This window comes from Aspergillus japonicus (assembly GCF_003184785.1).
Source record: "Aspergillus japonicus CBS 114.51 unplaced genomic scaffold BO86scaffold_5, whole genome shotgun sequence".
Lineage (NCBI taxonomy): Eukaryota > Fungi > Ascomycota > Eurotiomycetes > Eurotiales > Aspergillaceae > Aspergillus > Aspergillus japonicus.
Genome location: NW_020291642.1, coordinates 649,649 through 666,397, shown reverse-complemented (window position 1 = coordinate 666,397; position 16,749 = coordinate 649,649). Strand labels below are relative to the sequence as shown.

Here is a 16,749-nt window from a genome sequence, read left to right as displayed (position 1 = left end):
AGATCTGCACTCCATAGATTATACAAGATACAGCGAAAGTTTTGCCCTGCCCTCTGTCTCTCCCGTCATGTAGAACCAGCATCAAGCCTACCAATACAGTTCGTTATCTTCCTACAGCCGGACTGGCACGACTACTCGACGACTCCCCCGGAGGTACCGTTGGCCTCGGAGACTTGGAGCTCCGTGGAGGCGTCATGAGGATTCCCTGCGGGGACACGAATCCCAATCGCGGCGCCGAGGTCCGTCGCCGTTTCGGGGTGACGATATCCGGTCCGGAGGAGTTGCTTTCGCTGAGGTGTACCGGCACGAGACGCGCGCGTTTCCTTCGGAACGCGGCCGGCGAGGTCTTCGGAGAAGAAGTTGCGGCTGCCGTCCCCCCCGCCGCCGCCGCCATCTCAACACTCGCGACATCCTCGTCGTCGGCGATCGCGAGCTTGTGTCGGCCGAAGAATCCGGTGGGGTGCTTCAGATATGCTACTCGCGTGGTGAAAGAGGAGGAAGACTCGTTCTCCGGCATGGGGATGAAGCGCTCGTTCTGGATGATCGAGCTCATCGTGCTATCGTCCAGCAGGTCGCGCTCGGCGTGTTGGATCTCGCTGTCGGTCATGGCCTTTCGGCGCCGCAACATCTTGTCCTCGAGGGTGTCCTTCAAGACGAGCGTCTCGACGAAGACGGGGCGGGTCTGGCCGATGCGGTGCGCTCGCTTGATCGCCTGGCTCTCGACGTTCGGCTGCCAGATGGGGTTGACGATGTAGACGCGCGAGGCGTTGGCGATGTGCAGCCCGTGCGAGGCCTGCCGGAGGTCCATGAGCAAGACGCGCACCTCCTCGGACTCGCGGAACAGGGTCAAGTATTCCGCTCGGGTGTCAGGCTTGAGGGTCTGCGCGTAGATCCGGAAATCGATTCCGAGAAGCTCGATTCCTTCTGCAATCCAGTATGCGGTGTTGGGGTTCTCGTAGAACACAATGATTTTCTCGCTTTTGTGGTACTCGGAGATCTGGTCCAGGAGGTATGTCAGTTTGGCCGAGGCGGTGGCGACGAGTTTGGTTTTGGAGAGTGGGGAGTCAGGTGGCAAGGTCTTCGCCAGGCCCTTGCTGTAGGTCTTCTTGGGCGATTTACTCTTGATCGGCTTGTCTGGCGTGGTCTTCTTCGTCTCGATGTTGTCGCCCTCGCTGCTGGCGAGTCGAAGCTGGCGACGCACCTTGATGCCTGCACCAGCGAGCCCGTCGGCCGGGTTGGGTTTGTTCAGCTGTTTGGTAACGAATCGCTGCGCGTGATGCGCTTGCGTGATGCCAAGTAGTAGAGGCTCGTTCTCTGCGCCGGAGCTATCGAGAGCCCACATGCTTCGAGCATACGAAGGGAAGTCCTCGACGAACACGCCGAGTTCGTGCATCTGCTTGAATGCATGCCAGCTGCTGCACGCCTGAGCCTGTTCCGCAACCTGGATGCCCTCTTGTAGCATTTCAATGTCATTGCCGGTCATCTTGTCGCGGTTCTTCTCCAAGTACTTCGAAGCATTGTCAACCGTACTCGAGAGGCCTTCATCTGAGCCGGCCCACCAGAATCCCGCCTGGCGAAGATTGCTGATAACCTGGCCCAAGTGCTTCCGGTTGCGGGGGTGGAACATATAATCTTGATCCTTTCTTTCCGAGGTGATTGCGTTAACGGCCAAGATGAAGATGAAGTAGTTCAGACTCAATTTGTCGTAGAAAGTCGGCTCCAGCTGCACGACTCGGTTGTAAAGTCTAGGAAGCGTGATCTCAGTATGAATGACATCCAGCCGATGACGGACGACGAGGCCTTGCAAAGTAGCCCGGAGTGATGAGGCTTTTCGCCGTTTCAACCCAGGCCCTACAGGCGTCATGTATGTGACCCAATTGGCCTGGTCGTCTGTCCGGTTCCGGGAGTTCGACCAGGGTTTCAGCTCAAGGAAATCAATCACAATCCGCCGCAACTTATCGAGATCCTTGAGCTCATTATCCTGAGCCTTGCCGGTCTTCTTCCGGCCGTTCAACACAGCCGTCGTCGCCTCGGTCAAGTCCGTATCGCTGGTGTGGGTCTCCTGTGAGGCTAGACTAACCTCCACCCCGTAAAGCCCGCTGGACGGGGTACCAGACACAACCCACCTCCGCTCAATGCGCAGCTGCTTGAGCAGATGAGCCATATTTGACCGATGTCCGCTGCCGGCGGCATTGTGGCCCTCGTCGACGATGATACGCAACCAGTGGATCTTGGTCAAGGGGGAAGTTGGAGGTTCAGGAAGGTGTCGAGTGAGCTGAGCCGGTTCACCAGCTTCCTTTTCGAAGCGTACCTTCGAGAACAGGATGATATCATATTGCAACAGCTCATCAGGGGAAGGGATTTGGTCACCGTTGTATCGAAGAGTAAGTACCTTGAGGCCTTGGGTGTGGGCTTCGATTTCCTTTTCCCAATGGTTGACTAGGTTCGGTGGAGCAACGATTAATGTACCCGAAGAGAGATAAAGCTTCTGGGGAGGTGGCCGTGGGTACGGCACGCCACTACGGCCTCCGTGCCTAGCTGGCGGCGGAGGAATAGTATATGAACCGCGATTCCTCTCACACGCTTGGACACATCTGTTATACAAGGCGCCGAAGTGGCCTAGCTCGTCAAAATGGGATTTCCATGGCAGCGAGAACCGGCCGGCGGTCGCCGCGGCCATCTCGACCAGACTTCCAGTCGTGTGCCGGACTTGAGGCTTCAATTCCTGGTGTTCCAGAGGGATTTCCGGGAAATGGCCCCGTGTTGCCAGAATCACAGCCAGACTGATCAGTGTTTTACCGCAGCCCATCGTTTCCGCCAAAATCCCTAGCAAGTAGAGCGTCAGCAGTCTGGCTTCCCGTCAACACGCACAATAATCATAGCCAGGAACAAACCTCCACAAGCCTCCGAATACATCCTCTTCTCCCGTAAAATGCGCCCCTCCTCCTTGTCATAGTAATACTCCTGCCCCATTGGACCTCTGCGGGCCTCCAGTCGAGGATCCAGCATCTGCGCCGGCTGAGCCTCCCGCTGCACCATCGTCGCAGCCGAACGACGTTGGTAGGGATATAGCGGCGTCTTGAGCCCCAATACCCCCGAAAAATCCGGACCGGACTCCTCCCCGTCGTCCTTCCCCTCCCCTCCGCTCGACGCCGGCGCCGGCGCCGCCACCGTAAGCAACTGCTCCATGGCCCTCCTCGCATACGGGTTGTCTTTGATCATGTCTGCGCGAGGCGCCGGATCCTGCAGGGTGTTGAAAATGTACCAAAGAGACTCCTCATCTTCCTCCTTCCCATCCTCCTCGGAAACCCGCTTGGTGGGGCCCCAGATGTTCCAATCCGCGACAAAGTCGCCCGTCCACGCTTCCACCGAGCGATCGACCCTCTCCATGACCACCTTGAGCGCGCGGCGCAACGCCATATTCGACCGTGGTAGGTACCTGCGCCCCACATCGTCCGGCAGCACGTAGACCTGCACCCCGCACCACGACGAGTGTTCTTCCGGGTAGGTGAAACCGATCGTCCGGATCCACTGGTGGCTCTCGAGGTTGGCGACTTGGGAGGCCGGGTATCCGTCCGCCTCCGCTGCCGGGGCGTCCTCCTCCACACTCCCGTAGACCGGGTTGCGCTTGCGCAGCACCCCCACGGCGATGTACGAGTCGAGCGAGATGTCTTCCGATTCTTCCCCCTCCCTAGCAACAGCGACAGCAGCAGTGGCGGTAGGCGTGTCCACCGCCACGATGCTTCGGGGCGCCGGGCATTCGGATTGGGGCGTTGCGGGGGTCGGCGTCGAGGCCGGCGAGTCGACCGACGATTCTAGCCCCGGGTAGAAGTCGGTGGCGGATAGGCCTTCCGGGTCGGAGTCGAGAGCCATGCTGCCATACTGGATTCCTGGGGTTTGTGGCTGTGGTGCCTGTGTGCCAGAAATTCCCCTCCCCCGGGGAGAAAGAGGGGGTAGAAGCGACCGGTAAGCGACCATCCTCTTTGCACTCTGGCGGTTCTGGCAGGAGGAACAATCGTGTCTCCATGTCAATAGGGTGTTTTTTGAACATACCTGACAATCAGGGGTACTGATTACAGGTGCAGAGGTCACATTAGCAATTTCATTTGCGGTCAACATGACAGCCACAACAGTAGCAGTAACTTTTCCTTGCGACCCAGGATGGTGGGTGTTGTGTGTTGATCCGCAACCAAGGGCCAAGCCAAAATCTTGTCGGAGATGATCTCACTGGCCTGGGTCTATTTAGTCCTAGTCCTTCACTGGGCTATATTTGCTGTCATCTGAGCATATCACACAAGGAAACGTCTGCAATTTCAAGCAGAAAGGGAGCGTGGTGAGGGAAGAAGAACACTGAGCCGCATCAGCCCCTGCAGACAAGTGGAGGTACTGTAGAAGTACAGTGACCCCGGGTTCATTTCAGCTCGATGCATCGATCGAGGGTCGGGTGGAGGATCTGCCGATAAGCGCCACAATCGCTCCATGGTGACGGGGTAGCAACGCGCCACCGCCTTCTCCAGTGCCGGATAAGGTTATATTGGTTTTTCGGGCTTCTGCCTGAGGCAACAGATTCCGATCCTGTGTTACATGCATCCCCACCAACACCAACAGTCCTGACACGTTCATTCTCGTACAAGCAAAAGATCAACCCTCTTTTTGTTGACAGATAATGCTTCAACCTCCATGACTTATCAAGAGCCCCTCATGAGGCTTAATAGATGATGCCATTTTTGTTGTGGAATTTGTATACATCTTCAACATAGTAAGTACATCATATATATTCTCAAAAGTCCTCCGCGGTTGACGACACCATGCCTCCTTTTGTTGAAGATTAACCCAAAAAAAAAAAAAAAAAAAAAAAAAACTTCCCTGACCCACAACGCCGCATAACCCGTGAAAGATACATTGAAGGTGGAACAACAAGCCTATATAAAATGGGCATCGAGCGCTAGAAGTGAAAGCCTGGAAATGCTACATCCAAGGGGAGAGAAGTTAACAGAAATTCAGTAATAGTCAGAAAAAGTTACAGAGTCGGTCATTGCGTCAGGAAGTCCTCGATCTCAAAGCTTACTCGTTTCATGATTTTCTCCTCCATCTCCTTGGAGGACGACGCCGCCCGCCGGACAACGATCGTTCGTGCATCCTGCAGGCGGACCTCCACGGGATTGCCTCCGTATCGGTCCAGTTCCTCCTTTTCGCACTCTCGGATGTAGACTGTGATGTCGGGCCCCACGCAGGCCCGCCAGAGAGAGGCCATCCACTGCCAGTGATCCAGCGGTGCATACGAGTCGCCGATCTGCACGGAGCATGCAAATGCGTCCGCAGTGGTCAGCTGATACCGAGGAACAAGGGCCACTGGTACCCGGTGGATGTTGATCTCTGTCGGAGCCGCTGACGGGGACGCAGCCTCCGCTGCCGGCTCAGGTGATTTGATCTGCATCTCAGCAGTCTTCGGGATTATCGTTCGAGGTGACACGCCCGTGGGCTCCTCAATTTCGGATTTAGGCTCGGACGAGGCCCGTGCCGGCTTGACAAAGTTGATGATCTTATCGGAGATGCGGTGCCATTCGGAGATGATGTTGAGGTAGTCGACCGTCGCGTCTCCCATTTGATCCGAGTCGGAGTAGCTCTTTCGGGGATTGATGTCCGGTCCGGTGAAAGTGTGGGTCTGATATCTACCTTCCTTCTGCAGGGTGCTGTTGAGATGGTCGACCATTGTCTTGACCAAAGCTGGATCCTGCCCATCCACCGCGATCACGGCCCCCCGCCGTGGTGCCCCGGTGCCGTGGTATGGAGGTGCGAGAGGAGGTGAGATCTTAGCAAGGACCTTGATCTTATTGAGGAATGGGATCGTCATGACCGTGGCCTCGAGGGTAGATCCGTCCCGTGCGAAGGGCGTCATCGGGGTCATAGCTCCCGGTTGGGAAGAAGAAACGGCAGTGGTCTGTAGGGGAGGGAGTTTGAGGCTAGGGTCTGGTGGAGTAAAATCCTTCACATTTCGAATGGGTCTCTGAGGTGGCGCCAATTGAAGAAACCCTCTTGTGTCGGAAACAGTCGAGTGAGGTGTGTAAGGAGAGACGGGATATGTAGAATCAGGGCTCCGGTCACGTTGAATGTTGTTCTTGAAAGAAACCTGGGGATTGAATCGACGGCGCTTGCTATCCGGAGACCGGCTGCCACTCTCCTCCAAATGACGCTGACGAGGTGACTGTGACTCCCCGGTGGGGGCGATTCGGACCACACTCGGGGCCCGATCCATGTCTTTGGACCGAGCCTGACTGCTGCGCACGGCGACCGTCTCGACCTGTGGAGAGACGCTGGTGAACCTCGAGGTGCTGGGGGTGAAAGGCGGCGCGTCCGGTGATACGGGCGGGTTCATAACTCGGCCACCGCACCGGCTGCAGACTGTGGAGCCGGGCGGGTTATGGCTGATGCCAGAGCTGGCGTTACGGGAACTCCCATCGCGACCATAGCGACGAGGCTGATATCTGTACTCCGGATACTGCTGCTGATGGCGGGCTTTCTCCTCCTAAACAATCAATCATGTTAAAAAGGCATGATCGGGTGACCCAAGCTGGTGAACTCCACTCACCTCTGCTAGAGCCTTCCAGGTGTCTTTGGTGTCCTGGGGCAGTTTTCTCCACTGCTCCCCGATGATCTTAGAGATTTCAGGGTTGGCAAGCCCCGGATATTGAGCCACGACTGATGCTTGCCAATGCTGACGGTACAAGATGAATGCTGCATTTGCATTGGTCAGCGGGTCTGCACATGGAGGTACGATAGCGACAGCTATCCGTGCGCGCCTGAAGCTACATACCGTTCCTGGGTCTGGGGATTTTCGGATCTGGCTGACATAGGCAGAAATTGGCTGCGGATTCTCTCGTGGTCGGAGCCACAGCTTTGATCGGGCTGGACGAGGATGAGCGCTCTGATACGGAAGACCGTTCGCGTAGAGGGATTGACTTGGTGCCCAAAAAAGTCGGTGGTTTCGAGGCCTCCAGGGAAGGTACGGTTTTGTTCATGGCCATCTTGTGCCGATTGTGGGCCATGTGCGTATGGGTGAAGCTGTCGGCCCACCGACGAGGCGCCACGAACGGAGCGGCATCGCGATGGTGATGGTCCATCACGGGCATTTTCGAGTATCCGTCGTTCATGATCTTATGGTCAAGGAGACTACCGGTTGACAGAGGTAGCGTGGCCAGAGGAGGATCATATCGTAAAGCAGGGGGCTTGGGAAGAATTCGATCAAAAGCCATTTAAGAAAGCAGTGTCGAGGGGGTGGCCGACAAGTATCTTTAGGTGAGCAAAGGAAGGGCGCGGGACGTTGGTGATTGTGGTTCAGATGGTATGAAAGGACGGAACAACCGCTGAAAGAGAGCAGAAGGGGGTGGGAAAGAATTATAGAGGATAGGATTCGGTATTCAGGACGAAAGAAAGGAATAGAGGCGAAGGGAAGTTTAAGCTGATGAAAGAAAGACATGCACATATCAATCAAAAGGGCTGAGGAGGCCAAAAACGAATGACTTTGCCTCGTGGTTGGGGACGTCGCTGGGCTGGCGACACACTCGGTATTCACAAATTCACAAATGGTAGTGGAAATAATAATAATCAGGAGGTTGATAATAATAATGAAAATGATAGTAATAATAATAATAATAATGATGATGAGAATAATACCAATAACGATGGGCAAGGGACTTGTGTTTCTTCTTTTGTTTTCCCTGGGCGTCAAGGATAGGGTTGGTTTGGTTTGCCTTTTCGTTTCTTTATTGTGGCAGCCCTCTTCGAATTATTTCCTTTCTTTCTCTGTCTCTCGTCCGAATCTCAATTATGGAGGGAGGGGAACTTTTGACTTTTGACAATGAATGATAGGACGGTTCTATTCAAACCAAACCTACCAAAAAGAGAGGGCGCCGGGGAAGAAAGCCGGAGGGGATTTGGCTTTCTGAAGTGCTTTGTTATAAGAGCCGACTATCTTTGGACCCGGTGCCTTAACTTTTTTTTCCCTCCCCTACTACGTACATGTACGTCTTAGGTCTTAGTCTACATGAAATCACCTAATTCTGGAACCGGGGTTTCTTTGTCTGTCTTTGCCAGGATAAGCCGAATAGCCCGGTCTTAGTTGGAAATCTCCACCACCACACAAGATAGTTTGTTTCTCCTCGAGATCCAAATGAAACCCCAAATCTCATCAAGTGGGATGCAGGTTACCATACTACAATCGAATAGAAAGAGCACCGCAATGGGTAGTCCGTGGGATGCCGAAACGTTGACATCATAAACCGATTATACTTGGGGCGTGTGAGAAGGGAAGAGAAGAATTGTTACTAGGTGGAGTGGTAACAAAGGAGATCGATGGGCTGGGATGGGATGGGATAATGACGGTATTGACTGTTAACAGGGGAGGGATGAGGATGAGGAAGGATGATTGATTGATTGATTGATTGATTGATTGATTGAGTCATCAAAGTCACCTACTACAAGCAAACAGAATCATGTCAAACTAACTCGAATCAGAAAGGTCCAGTGATGACCTACTTACCAACTTCCTGATCATCTATGATGAAGGTGATATTTAAAGAAGAGGCCGATAGTTACGGAGGGAGACAGAATGGAAGGGTATTGTTCGCTGAATGTTTCCTTTGTTCTCGGGGAGTCCGCATGCGGTGGGCGGCTGCCATCCGAGGCCAATCACATCTACTTCCATGCCCTCCCTCCCCACCGCCAATGTGACACCCGAACTTTACCTTAGTAGTACCTAGTCCGTAGTACTAGGTAATGAGCGAGAACTGCTCTTGGGGTTTGATTGCCCCCCCCCTTCCCCTCTCCCTTCCAAACAAGTGTACTGTACCTTGTCGGGTTGCCTACTAGGTACTGACCGTACTCCTGACAATGGAGTAGCAATCAGCCAAGGATAGAACGGAGTACTAGGTACAGTACTTCTCTGTACCTAGTAGTTTACTATCAACTACTCTCAACACAAGTTCCAATCATCATCAGAGTCCTCCTCCATTGACACTACATATGAGTATTCTAGTATTCTTGTACTGTACTTCCATTCCAAGGTACTACTACTGTACCTACGGAGTACACGCAAGATCCAGATCTAGACCGTTCGTGAAATCGCCTTTCCCCACGTACCGGTACCTGGGCCTCGGGGCTAAACAGCTAACAGAAAGCTACCCACTGACAGGCCAAGCGGAACTAGCGGTCTCTCATCCGCGGCGGGCTCAGCTCTCTGCCTATTTTACCCCCATAGGAAACAGACCGCGACAGATAGTTCATTTGCTTGAGCTACCAAGTTCATCAGCTAGTGACTGATCGTCCCGAGACTGTCTGACAGCCGCTCGCACCCCCTCCTTTGATTCAAACAAAGGAGCAGAGCAGAGCAAAGAGCATAAGTAGCTTTGAACTTTCGAATGTACTGTACTTCTTAAACGAGACAAACCAAACCAATGATAGTTTCTTTCCCTTCCCTTCCCCCTGTTCTTTCCAGTCCCACTCCTCCTCCCCTACCCAACTATTTTCCCCTGTTGTTTCTTCCAAAACCAGGTTCAACTTATCTTGTCTTTCACAAAGAATACTACCCAGTACCCACTGAAGTCACTCTTCATCTTGCATCATTCTTGATCACCTTGGATCCAGACTCCTTCCAGGCCTTCGGGGGAGGATAAGGTATTGGGTCATTGATACGTTGAGGTTGCAGGACCCAGTCAATCCCCTTCTCCAAATCTCTGCTGATTATCGCATGCCGCACCCACCCACCCCTGGCACACCTCCTCAATACACCAAGTCACGTTACAATCACGTTACAACAATCCTCCACCCGACTGAAGCAGACGTCACGAATACCCATACCCGCTGCTGCTGTTCTTCCCGGTCTCTCAATGTCTCTCAATGAGACATACCACCTTGCCAATCCCTAATTCAGATCTGAAGCCGTGCCTGAGACCTCCAAACCCTGTCAGAACTCGGCGCAGCTGCTATCACAACCGGATGCTAGTGATGATATCCGGTGCCTTCCACTGGTGACGCCACAGGTCTCAAGTCTCACTCCAGCATCGCCTGAACTGCGATCGTGTGCAGGCCCGACAGAGAGCTGCGCCCAAGGCCTTTTGGTCGCCTGTTCCGTCAGCGTTTGATAGTTGCGGGAACAGGCCAGTGTGTACCAGTCATCCTCTACAGGTCATCGCTCCCTGCAGAGCGAATTACGACTAAGTGGCATGGCCAGGATCCCATCAAAGGAAAGTTGAAACATTTCTTTGTGTGTCTTGCTCTGCTTTTTGTCTGTTCTCTGTCTGTCTTTTTTTTTTTTTTTTCCAATTTGTGTCTGGTGTGGGTTTCTTTCCTTTTTGTTCGTGTAAAGAACTTTACCGGAGCCACATCTCCTGGATCCCGTGAAAGACTTCCATGCCCAAAAGTCGGTGCGCGGACGGTCCCAAATGCATCTCGTTCCTGAAGGGAGAGAGGTCAGCCTTTCCAGTCGAGTCATGAGCGCCAAGCATAATGCCTTGTTCTTACCAAAACAAAAACTTCTCCGGACGGTCACACTTCTTCGTCTCTGATGTCACCATCCATTGCTGGCTGCTCTGGACGCATGCGTCTTCTACGTTTTCCCAGCCGGGGTCTTCGTTCTTGCCCAATCCATTGGTCTCCTCGATCCCAGCAACGAAGAGCTGCCAGTCGCGGATCTGGTCGGCCAGGAAAGCATTCGTATCGAACAAATAGATCGTGCCATTGCCCCAGCCATCCGCTCTTTGTCGCAGGTGTTGGTTCCAATAGTCGGACATGCTGATCGCGTCTTTCTGTTTCGCCTGGTGTTGTTCGGCCTGGACCCGGAATGCAGGCAAGAAGGTCACATCCGGGGCCAAGGTCAGGATAAGTTTCAAATCGTTGTGGCCCCAGAGCTCCGCCAGCAGATTGAGCTGATCCATGATCACGTCCAGCGTATTGTCGATCGATTGGGTCGCTTCTTTGTACGTCTTGCCCACAACATTCCACAGGTCCCACACGCCAAAGGAAAGGATGACAATGGTCCGATTTTGACGGGTGCCGATCGCTTCTGCGTTCATCGCCTGCATGACTTCTGTCTCGGCTGCCAACCAATTGCTGACCTGGGCTTTCAGGTCGGCCAGGGGAGACTTGTATAGGTTGAGTAAAGAGCCCGATAGCTGTGAGTTATCCACGACCGAGCCAAAGTAATTTCCACTGTAAGACTTGGCGGTCTCGGCCAGGTTCTCATGGTGACATGAAAACTGCCAGGGAAGGGATGATTAGCCTGTCATACCTAGTGTGATGGATCTGGTCTCATAGCACTGCACTTACCGAGGAGCACAGCCATTCGGTCCAAACGGACCCTTGGATCTCAGCGGCATTGTCGTCGCTCCAAGAATCCCCAAAGACAACTAGACGGCGGTCAAACGATGCTGCCGGGCGAAGCTTGACCGATGGCTCATCGGCAACGACCCGACGATAATAGTGCTGCGAGGCGAGGAACGAGGCAGAAAGCAGGATGCTGCATATCGCCAAGGCGCAGACGGCGTGGAACTTGCTAAAGAGGCGCATGAGTACGGGACATCAAGGGCCGCGAACAAAGGACGGCGGCGAGTTTTGCGACCAAGGTGGTGAAGGCTGGCGCGCGGCGAAGCCGATAGACACTCGAAGCGACCGGCCGATGTCTTTGTTGCGGGCGTGTTCCAGCCGACAAAAAGAGAGCTTGCGGCCGTTTTTTAGGTTTCAAAGGAAGTTGATCAAGTTTGGTCTTGAGCAAGAGAAAAAGCGAATACGAAGAAACCCCAGTATAATAGAGTAGAGAGGAGTGAAGAGCGAGAAAAAGAGGAAGAGGAAGAGGAAAGTGGTAAGTAAACCAGTCTGTAGGGGATCTGCTGCGCCAACAAACCAGCCAGCAGGGACTTTTTTCCTGCTATTTCCCCTAATTTAACAAGCTGGGAGGGACCCGACAAAGACAACGACGTCGCTCTTCCGGTGGTACCGCAGACGATAAGTTAGCGTGGCGATAGACAGCGAGCGAACCCGGATAAGTGGGGACGTAAGACTGGAGAAGGATTTCTGTGAGGGTTGAACGAGTACGATAAATTTCGGGGGTGGAGGGGGGAAGAGGGATGGATAATCGGGGCAAGAGGGAAGGAGAGTAGAAAAGCGTAGTAGGATTGAAAGGGGAAAAAAAAGAGAAGTTCAAAAGACGACAGAAAAGAAGTGCTTCTTTTTCGCGGCCCCCCCAAGAGAGTTTCAAGGGATTGATTACGAGTATACTATTCTAGTTCTTCAGGAGGGGGAGAAAAATGGAGTAAGACCACGATGACATTGAACCATATTATCATCTACTGTATCAGCATCATTACTGCTGCGGCTGCCGCCGCCTCATGGCTGCAATAAGGCTGTCAAATCATCTTCCAGTGGCCGCGCGGCGGGCTTCGGAACGGTAACCAGTCGCGTGCTTCTTTTTGCTTGGCCGATTCGGAGGGTTGCGTCAGTGGTCTGGTAACTAAAAGTCGCTACTCCGTAACTGAACTTACTCCAACGGGATCCTCTACCCATATTCACTTACTCTAAGAATGCCGTTCATATGAGTACTCTCATACGTACCACATGTAAGGCTATGCAGTCAGGTCTAGCCATATCGAAAACCTGGGGACAGATCTTCGAATTAGTCTTCGGACGTATTGTTGAACAGGGGTCGGGTCTTTCCTGTTCCTCTCACACTCGGTACAGTAAACATGATTTGTGTCCACTACTGTACTGTCTGTATCTTGCCCCGTTGATATCCAGCCATCCTACGGTATCGATCGATCTATCGAATCTATTCCTAATCTATCTCCGTGTGACTGTGCAATGTGCGTGCGGACTGCATAACCCCCCGCGCCGCCGACTATCTCCAATTAGTCAATCTCGACCGACAACTCCGATGACGAATTTCGGGGAAATTGGGAACAATTCAATCTGGCAAGTCCACCAACGACGATGTACATACAGTATACTGTACAGTACTCCGTACGTAGGAGAGTACTCTACTTGCACGAGGAGGGGCACGAGTCCTACCAGGTGGGAATCAATGCGGCGTAGTAGTATTCTGGTTGAATCTCAAATACGGGATGCAGTGGGATTGGATTGATTGGCAGGCATGAAATGTCCTCCTGAAGGTGGCTTGATTTGCGCCGTTGCTTGGTAGAAGTGAAAGCGGATGACCCGCATGATCGTTCATTCATTGATTGATGGGTTGGGTGGTTTTGACACCGTGTGAATCGACAATGGGTATGTGTGTTTGCTGTTGGCTACATACCGTGGGTTGTGTGTGTGTGTGTGTGTGTGTGTTTGACATAGACGCGATGCATGTCAGATTGCGCATTGTGGGTCGTGTCTTAGGATTGACAAAGATTTGTGAAAATTGCATTGCAAGGAATCGAGGGTATGATGGTGGTGAGTGTACTGTAGTCGCTGGAATACTTGGTTAATCTCAGGGTGGGATCTTCATTGGTGCTGGGCGTGCGAGAGTCGCGAACAAGGCCTGGTTGAGTGCCTGATTGGTGCCTGGCTGGTGTCTCTCTTCATGCCTGAATTTGTAGGTGTCAACGAAAATCTGTGGATGCCTGCAGCCTCAGGCATGCAGCAAAATCAGGTGCCGGCGGCTGACATAAGAGCCCTACCGAGAGCGCTAGCACGCAACGGGCTAGTGGCATTAGTCATCCGCCCACACAGGGAAATCTCGCTACACCACCAAAAAAATCCCACGAAGAACGAATCCCCGACGACCTGAACCTCATCGACCTGTCGACAAACCCGCGCCCTCCGTCTTGACCGCGCAGCCCCGTCAAGATGAAGCTCAACATCTCCTACCCGGCCAATGGGTCTCAGAAGATCATCGAGATCGACGATGAGCGCAAGCTCCGTCCCTTCATGGAGAAGCGCATGGGAACCGAAGTCAGCATTACCCTCTCCTCCCCTGTTTGAAGAAAATGGACGCGCTCGGAAAACCACACATCGAAAGAAAAAGAACACACACAAAACCTCCAGAAATACAGTTGCACACGATTACACACACGACGGGGGAAATGGATGAACAGATTGGCTGATTGGGATGAATTTTGCAATTACAGGTCCCCGGCGACTCCCTCGGTGACGAATTCAAGGGTTACCTCCTCAAGATCACCGGTGGTAACGACAAGCAAGGTACGATTTGGGAACACCGCTTTTCCTTCGTCTTTCATCTGCTGCGCCGGTTGGAGAGGTCATGGGGAGAGCGGGGAGAGATTGGGGGGATGAAGGATGCGCGCAGCAGACTGGAACGACATGCGTTCGTATATCGAGACATGAACGCTGACTTGACATGATTAGGTTTCCCCATGAAGCAGGGTGGTATGTAACCGACCAACATTGAACGCCCAACCACACGAGAAACCAGACAGAAAACTTACCGATCTCGCCTCTTGAACAGTTCTCCTTCCTACCCGTACCCGCCTCCTCCTCGCTGAGGGCCACAGCTGCTACCGCCCCCGCCGCACCGGTGAGCGCAAGCGCAAGAGTGTCCGTGGTGGTATGTTCTACAGATCCGAGATCCTTGAGATTAAACGACGAGTCGGGGTGTTGACACGCAATGTTTCTTTTCCACAGCCATCACCGGTCAGGATCTCGCCGTCCTTGCTCTGAGCATCGTCAAGCAGGGTGAGGGTGAGCTCCCCGGTCTCACCGACACCGTTGTCCCCAAGCGCCTCGGCCCCAAGCGTGCCACCAAGATCCGTCGTTTCTTCGGTCTCGACAAGAAGGATGATGTCCGCAAGTTCGTCATCCGCCGTACCGTCACCCGTGAGGGCAAGGCCGACTACACCAAGGCCCCCAAGATCCAGCGTCTGGTCACTCCCCAGCGTCTCCAGCGCAAGCGCCAAAGGGTTGCCCTCAAGCGCCGCCGCGCTGAGGCTGCTCGCGAGGCTGCGTAAGTTTCTTTCCCATCCCACCGGCCGCTCCAGGTCATTTGGACGTTGATCAGTTCTAACCACTTATCCAACAGTAACGACTACGCCAAGCTCCTCGCCAGCCGTGTCCACGAGGAGAAGGCCAAGCGTGACGAGCTCCGCAAGCGCAGAGCCTCTTCGATGAGAAAGTAAATGTTTTTCGTCCACGGGGAATAATGGTCGGGGCTGTGTCGTCTCTGTTCTAGTGCATGTTAGAGACTTGCAGCGGGGAAGAAAGTATAGGAAAGGAAATCTCAGCAACGGGAAGGGGGTTTCCTTCCCTCTCTTTCATTCTCTCTCTCTCTCTTCCGCGTCCTATCTTGCACTCCGTAGCAGGGGAAACGAACGTAGTCCTTGACTTCCTTGACGGAAGGAAAATCTAGCCAGGAGAAAAGGTTGGGGGACGGAGGAGATTATGGGCGTCTGCGGGACCAAGACTTTGGCGTGCCACTTTATTTGTTTTATCCAAAAAATGGAAATGCAATATCCCAAACCTTTCGAACGGGCATGAAAAGCAAAAAATGTTAAAATGTGTTTCCCTTTTTTTTTTTTTCTCTAAACATCCTTCACCTCTTCGTCTTTCAAGATGGAGAATTGCAAAGTATACCTACCATACCTCGCAGGTAAGGAAAAGTGATACCTCTTGGAATTCCCTAGGTTAACCATCCTTCTTGCCTGGGGATCGAATATCTGCCACAACTACGATCTGGTTTACTTCTGTTGTGAAAGAACTCTTAAGTGTCTTCTTCAAGAGTCAAAGCTTTGTATTTCCACCTGCACACAGGTCGATGTAGCAACCTTGCCTTGCACTGTAGAGTACCCAAAGAGACAGGCTCAACACCACTCACTCCGAATAACATTGTACCACATACAGCTCTGCCCACTTCAAGATTCTATAATCACCCCTCTCGCCCAGAATTGTACTGTACACAAAGTGATAAATGTACTGTGGTGTAAGTTAGTGTAATGTGTGTATGGTGGTCTCCACCTCACGATCCAATTCCCAACCCGTCCCACAATAAAGAAAAAACCCGCCGCCCACTTGCGGAGAGAGGGCAGCACACCGCACCGAGGACCGGAACCTTTAAAAAGAAAACCCCCCCCAAGCCCTTATCAATCAATCTGGCCCCCCGAGTGGCCGGTGCTCACTCACTGCCTTAGGTTTCTTTTGTTTCCTGCCTGAGCTCTACGGTGTCAGTCTCGCGATCACTGCCCAATAAATCACCAACCAAGCCGCTCCTTGTGCAACTGACCCACACAGTGCCCACTATGCAATGATGCATACATCCCTAGCAGGTATACGGCAGTTAGCTCAGTTGATCTGAGTGACTTCCCAATGTTTTGGAACCACTGGATCTGTCTCAGAAACCATATGTTCCATCCCAAATTATGTATGTATGAGGAGCAACCGGTGTGGGATTCTTCGTTATTTGACTTTAAGTCATATATCTCTTGGGTTGAGCTGGTCACTGCCGCTCGTTCAATGTGAGAGACTACTTACCAAAACTAAAAACCAAGGGGGTGGGGGTTTAGTGTATCCATAGCAGATTTGAATGCAGTAGTACTTCAATGTTCTATAGCTAGATCGGAAGTGGGAGAGAGAAAGGAGAGAGACGGTTCTTCGTCTTCCTGGGTCCAAGTATCAGCAGCCGGTCCGAGGTGATTCCGTCATTACTGGGAGAATGAGACCACGAATAAGGAATAAAATTGAGCTACTGATAATCCATTGGTGAGCGAAAGAACGACGAGGTCAGGAATTCAGGGCAGCACTGCAGCGGAAGCCACC

The 16,749-nt window shown here is 52.8% G+C and overlaps 5 protein-coding genes across 5 annotated transcripts; 2 read left to right on the top strand and 3 right to left on the bottom strand.

Moving 5' to 3' along the window:
• Positions 1 to 103: 103 nt before the first annotated feature.
• BO86DRAFT_304361 (DEAD/DEAH box helicase) lies at positions 104 to 3,873 on the bottom strand (the record flags this gene model as incomplete). Its single annotated transcript, XM_025667614.1, has 2 exons — positions 104 to 2,826; positions 2,895 to 3,873. The coding sequence occupies 2 exons, from the start codon at positions 3,871 to 3,873 to the stop codon at positions 104 to 106; spliced, it is 3,702 nt and encodes a 1,233-aa protein (XP_025531607.1).
• Positions 3,874 to 4,875: 1,002 nt separating this feature from the next.
• BO86DRAFT_164628 (putative HMG box transcriptional regulator) lies at positions 4,876 to 7,418 on the bottom strand. Its single transcript, XM_025666450.1, has 3 exons — positions 6,815 to 7,418; positions 6,590 to 6,735; positions 4,876 to 6,526 (listed from the first exon to the last, which is right to left on the bottom strand). Exons 1-3 carry the CDS (start codon positions 7,251 to 7,253, stop codon positions 5,033 to 5,035), a joined length of 2,079 nt encoding a protein of 692 aa, XP_025531606.1. The 5' UTR covers positions 7,254 to 7,418; the 3' UTR covers positions 4,876 to 5,032.
• Positions 7,419 to 10,430: 3,012 nt separating this feature from the next.
• BO86DRAFT_386006 (uncharacterized protein) lies at positions 10,431 to 12,020 on the bottom strand. Its single transcript, XM_025671240.1, has 2 exons — positions 11,323 to 12,020; positions 10,431 to 11,252 (listed from the first exon to the last, which is right to left on the bottom strand). The coding sequence occupies exons 1-2, from the start codon at positions 11,560 to 11,562 to the stop codon at positions 10,515 to 10,517; spliced, it is 978 nt and encodes a 325-aa protein (XP_025531605.1). The 5' UTR covers positions 11,563 to 12,020; the 3' UTR covers positions 10,431 to 10,514.
• Positions 12,021 to 12,540: 520 nt separating this feature from the next.
• BO86DRAFT_164588 (uncharacterized protein) lies at positions 12,541 to 13,444 on the top strand. The gene has a single exon (XM_025666449.1). The coding sequence runs from the start codon at positions 12,584 to 12,586 to the stop codon at positions 13,127 to 13,129; it is 546 nt and encodes a 181-aa protein (XP_025531604.1). The 5' UTR covers positions 12,541 to 12,583; the 3' UTR covers positions 13,130 to 13,444.
• Positions 13,445 to 13,752: 308 nt separating this feature from the next.
• BO86DRAFT_386003 (40S ribosomal protein eS6) lies at positions 13,753 to 15,498 on the top strand. The gene is made up of 6 exons (XM_025671239.1): positions 13,753 to 13,935; positions 14,112 to 14,184; positions 14,350 to 14,370; positions 14,450 to 14,548; positions 14,626 to 14,944; positions 15,020 to 15,498. The coding sequence occupies exons 1-6, from the start codon at positions 13,831 to 13,833 to the stop codon at positions 15,114 to 15,116; spliced, it is 714 nt and encodes a 237-aa protein (XP_025531603.1). The 5' UTR covers positions 13,753 to 13,830; the 3' UTR covers positions 15,117 to 15,498.
• The last annotated feature ends 1,251 nt before the right edge of the window (positions 15,499 to 16,749 follow it).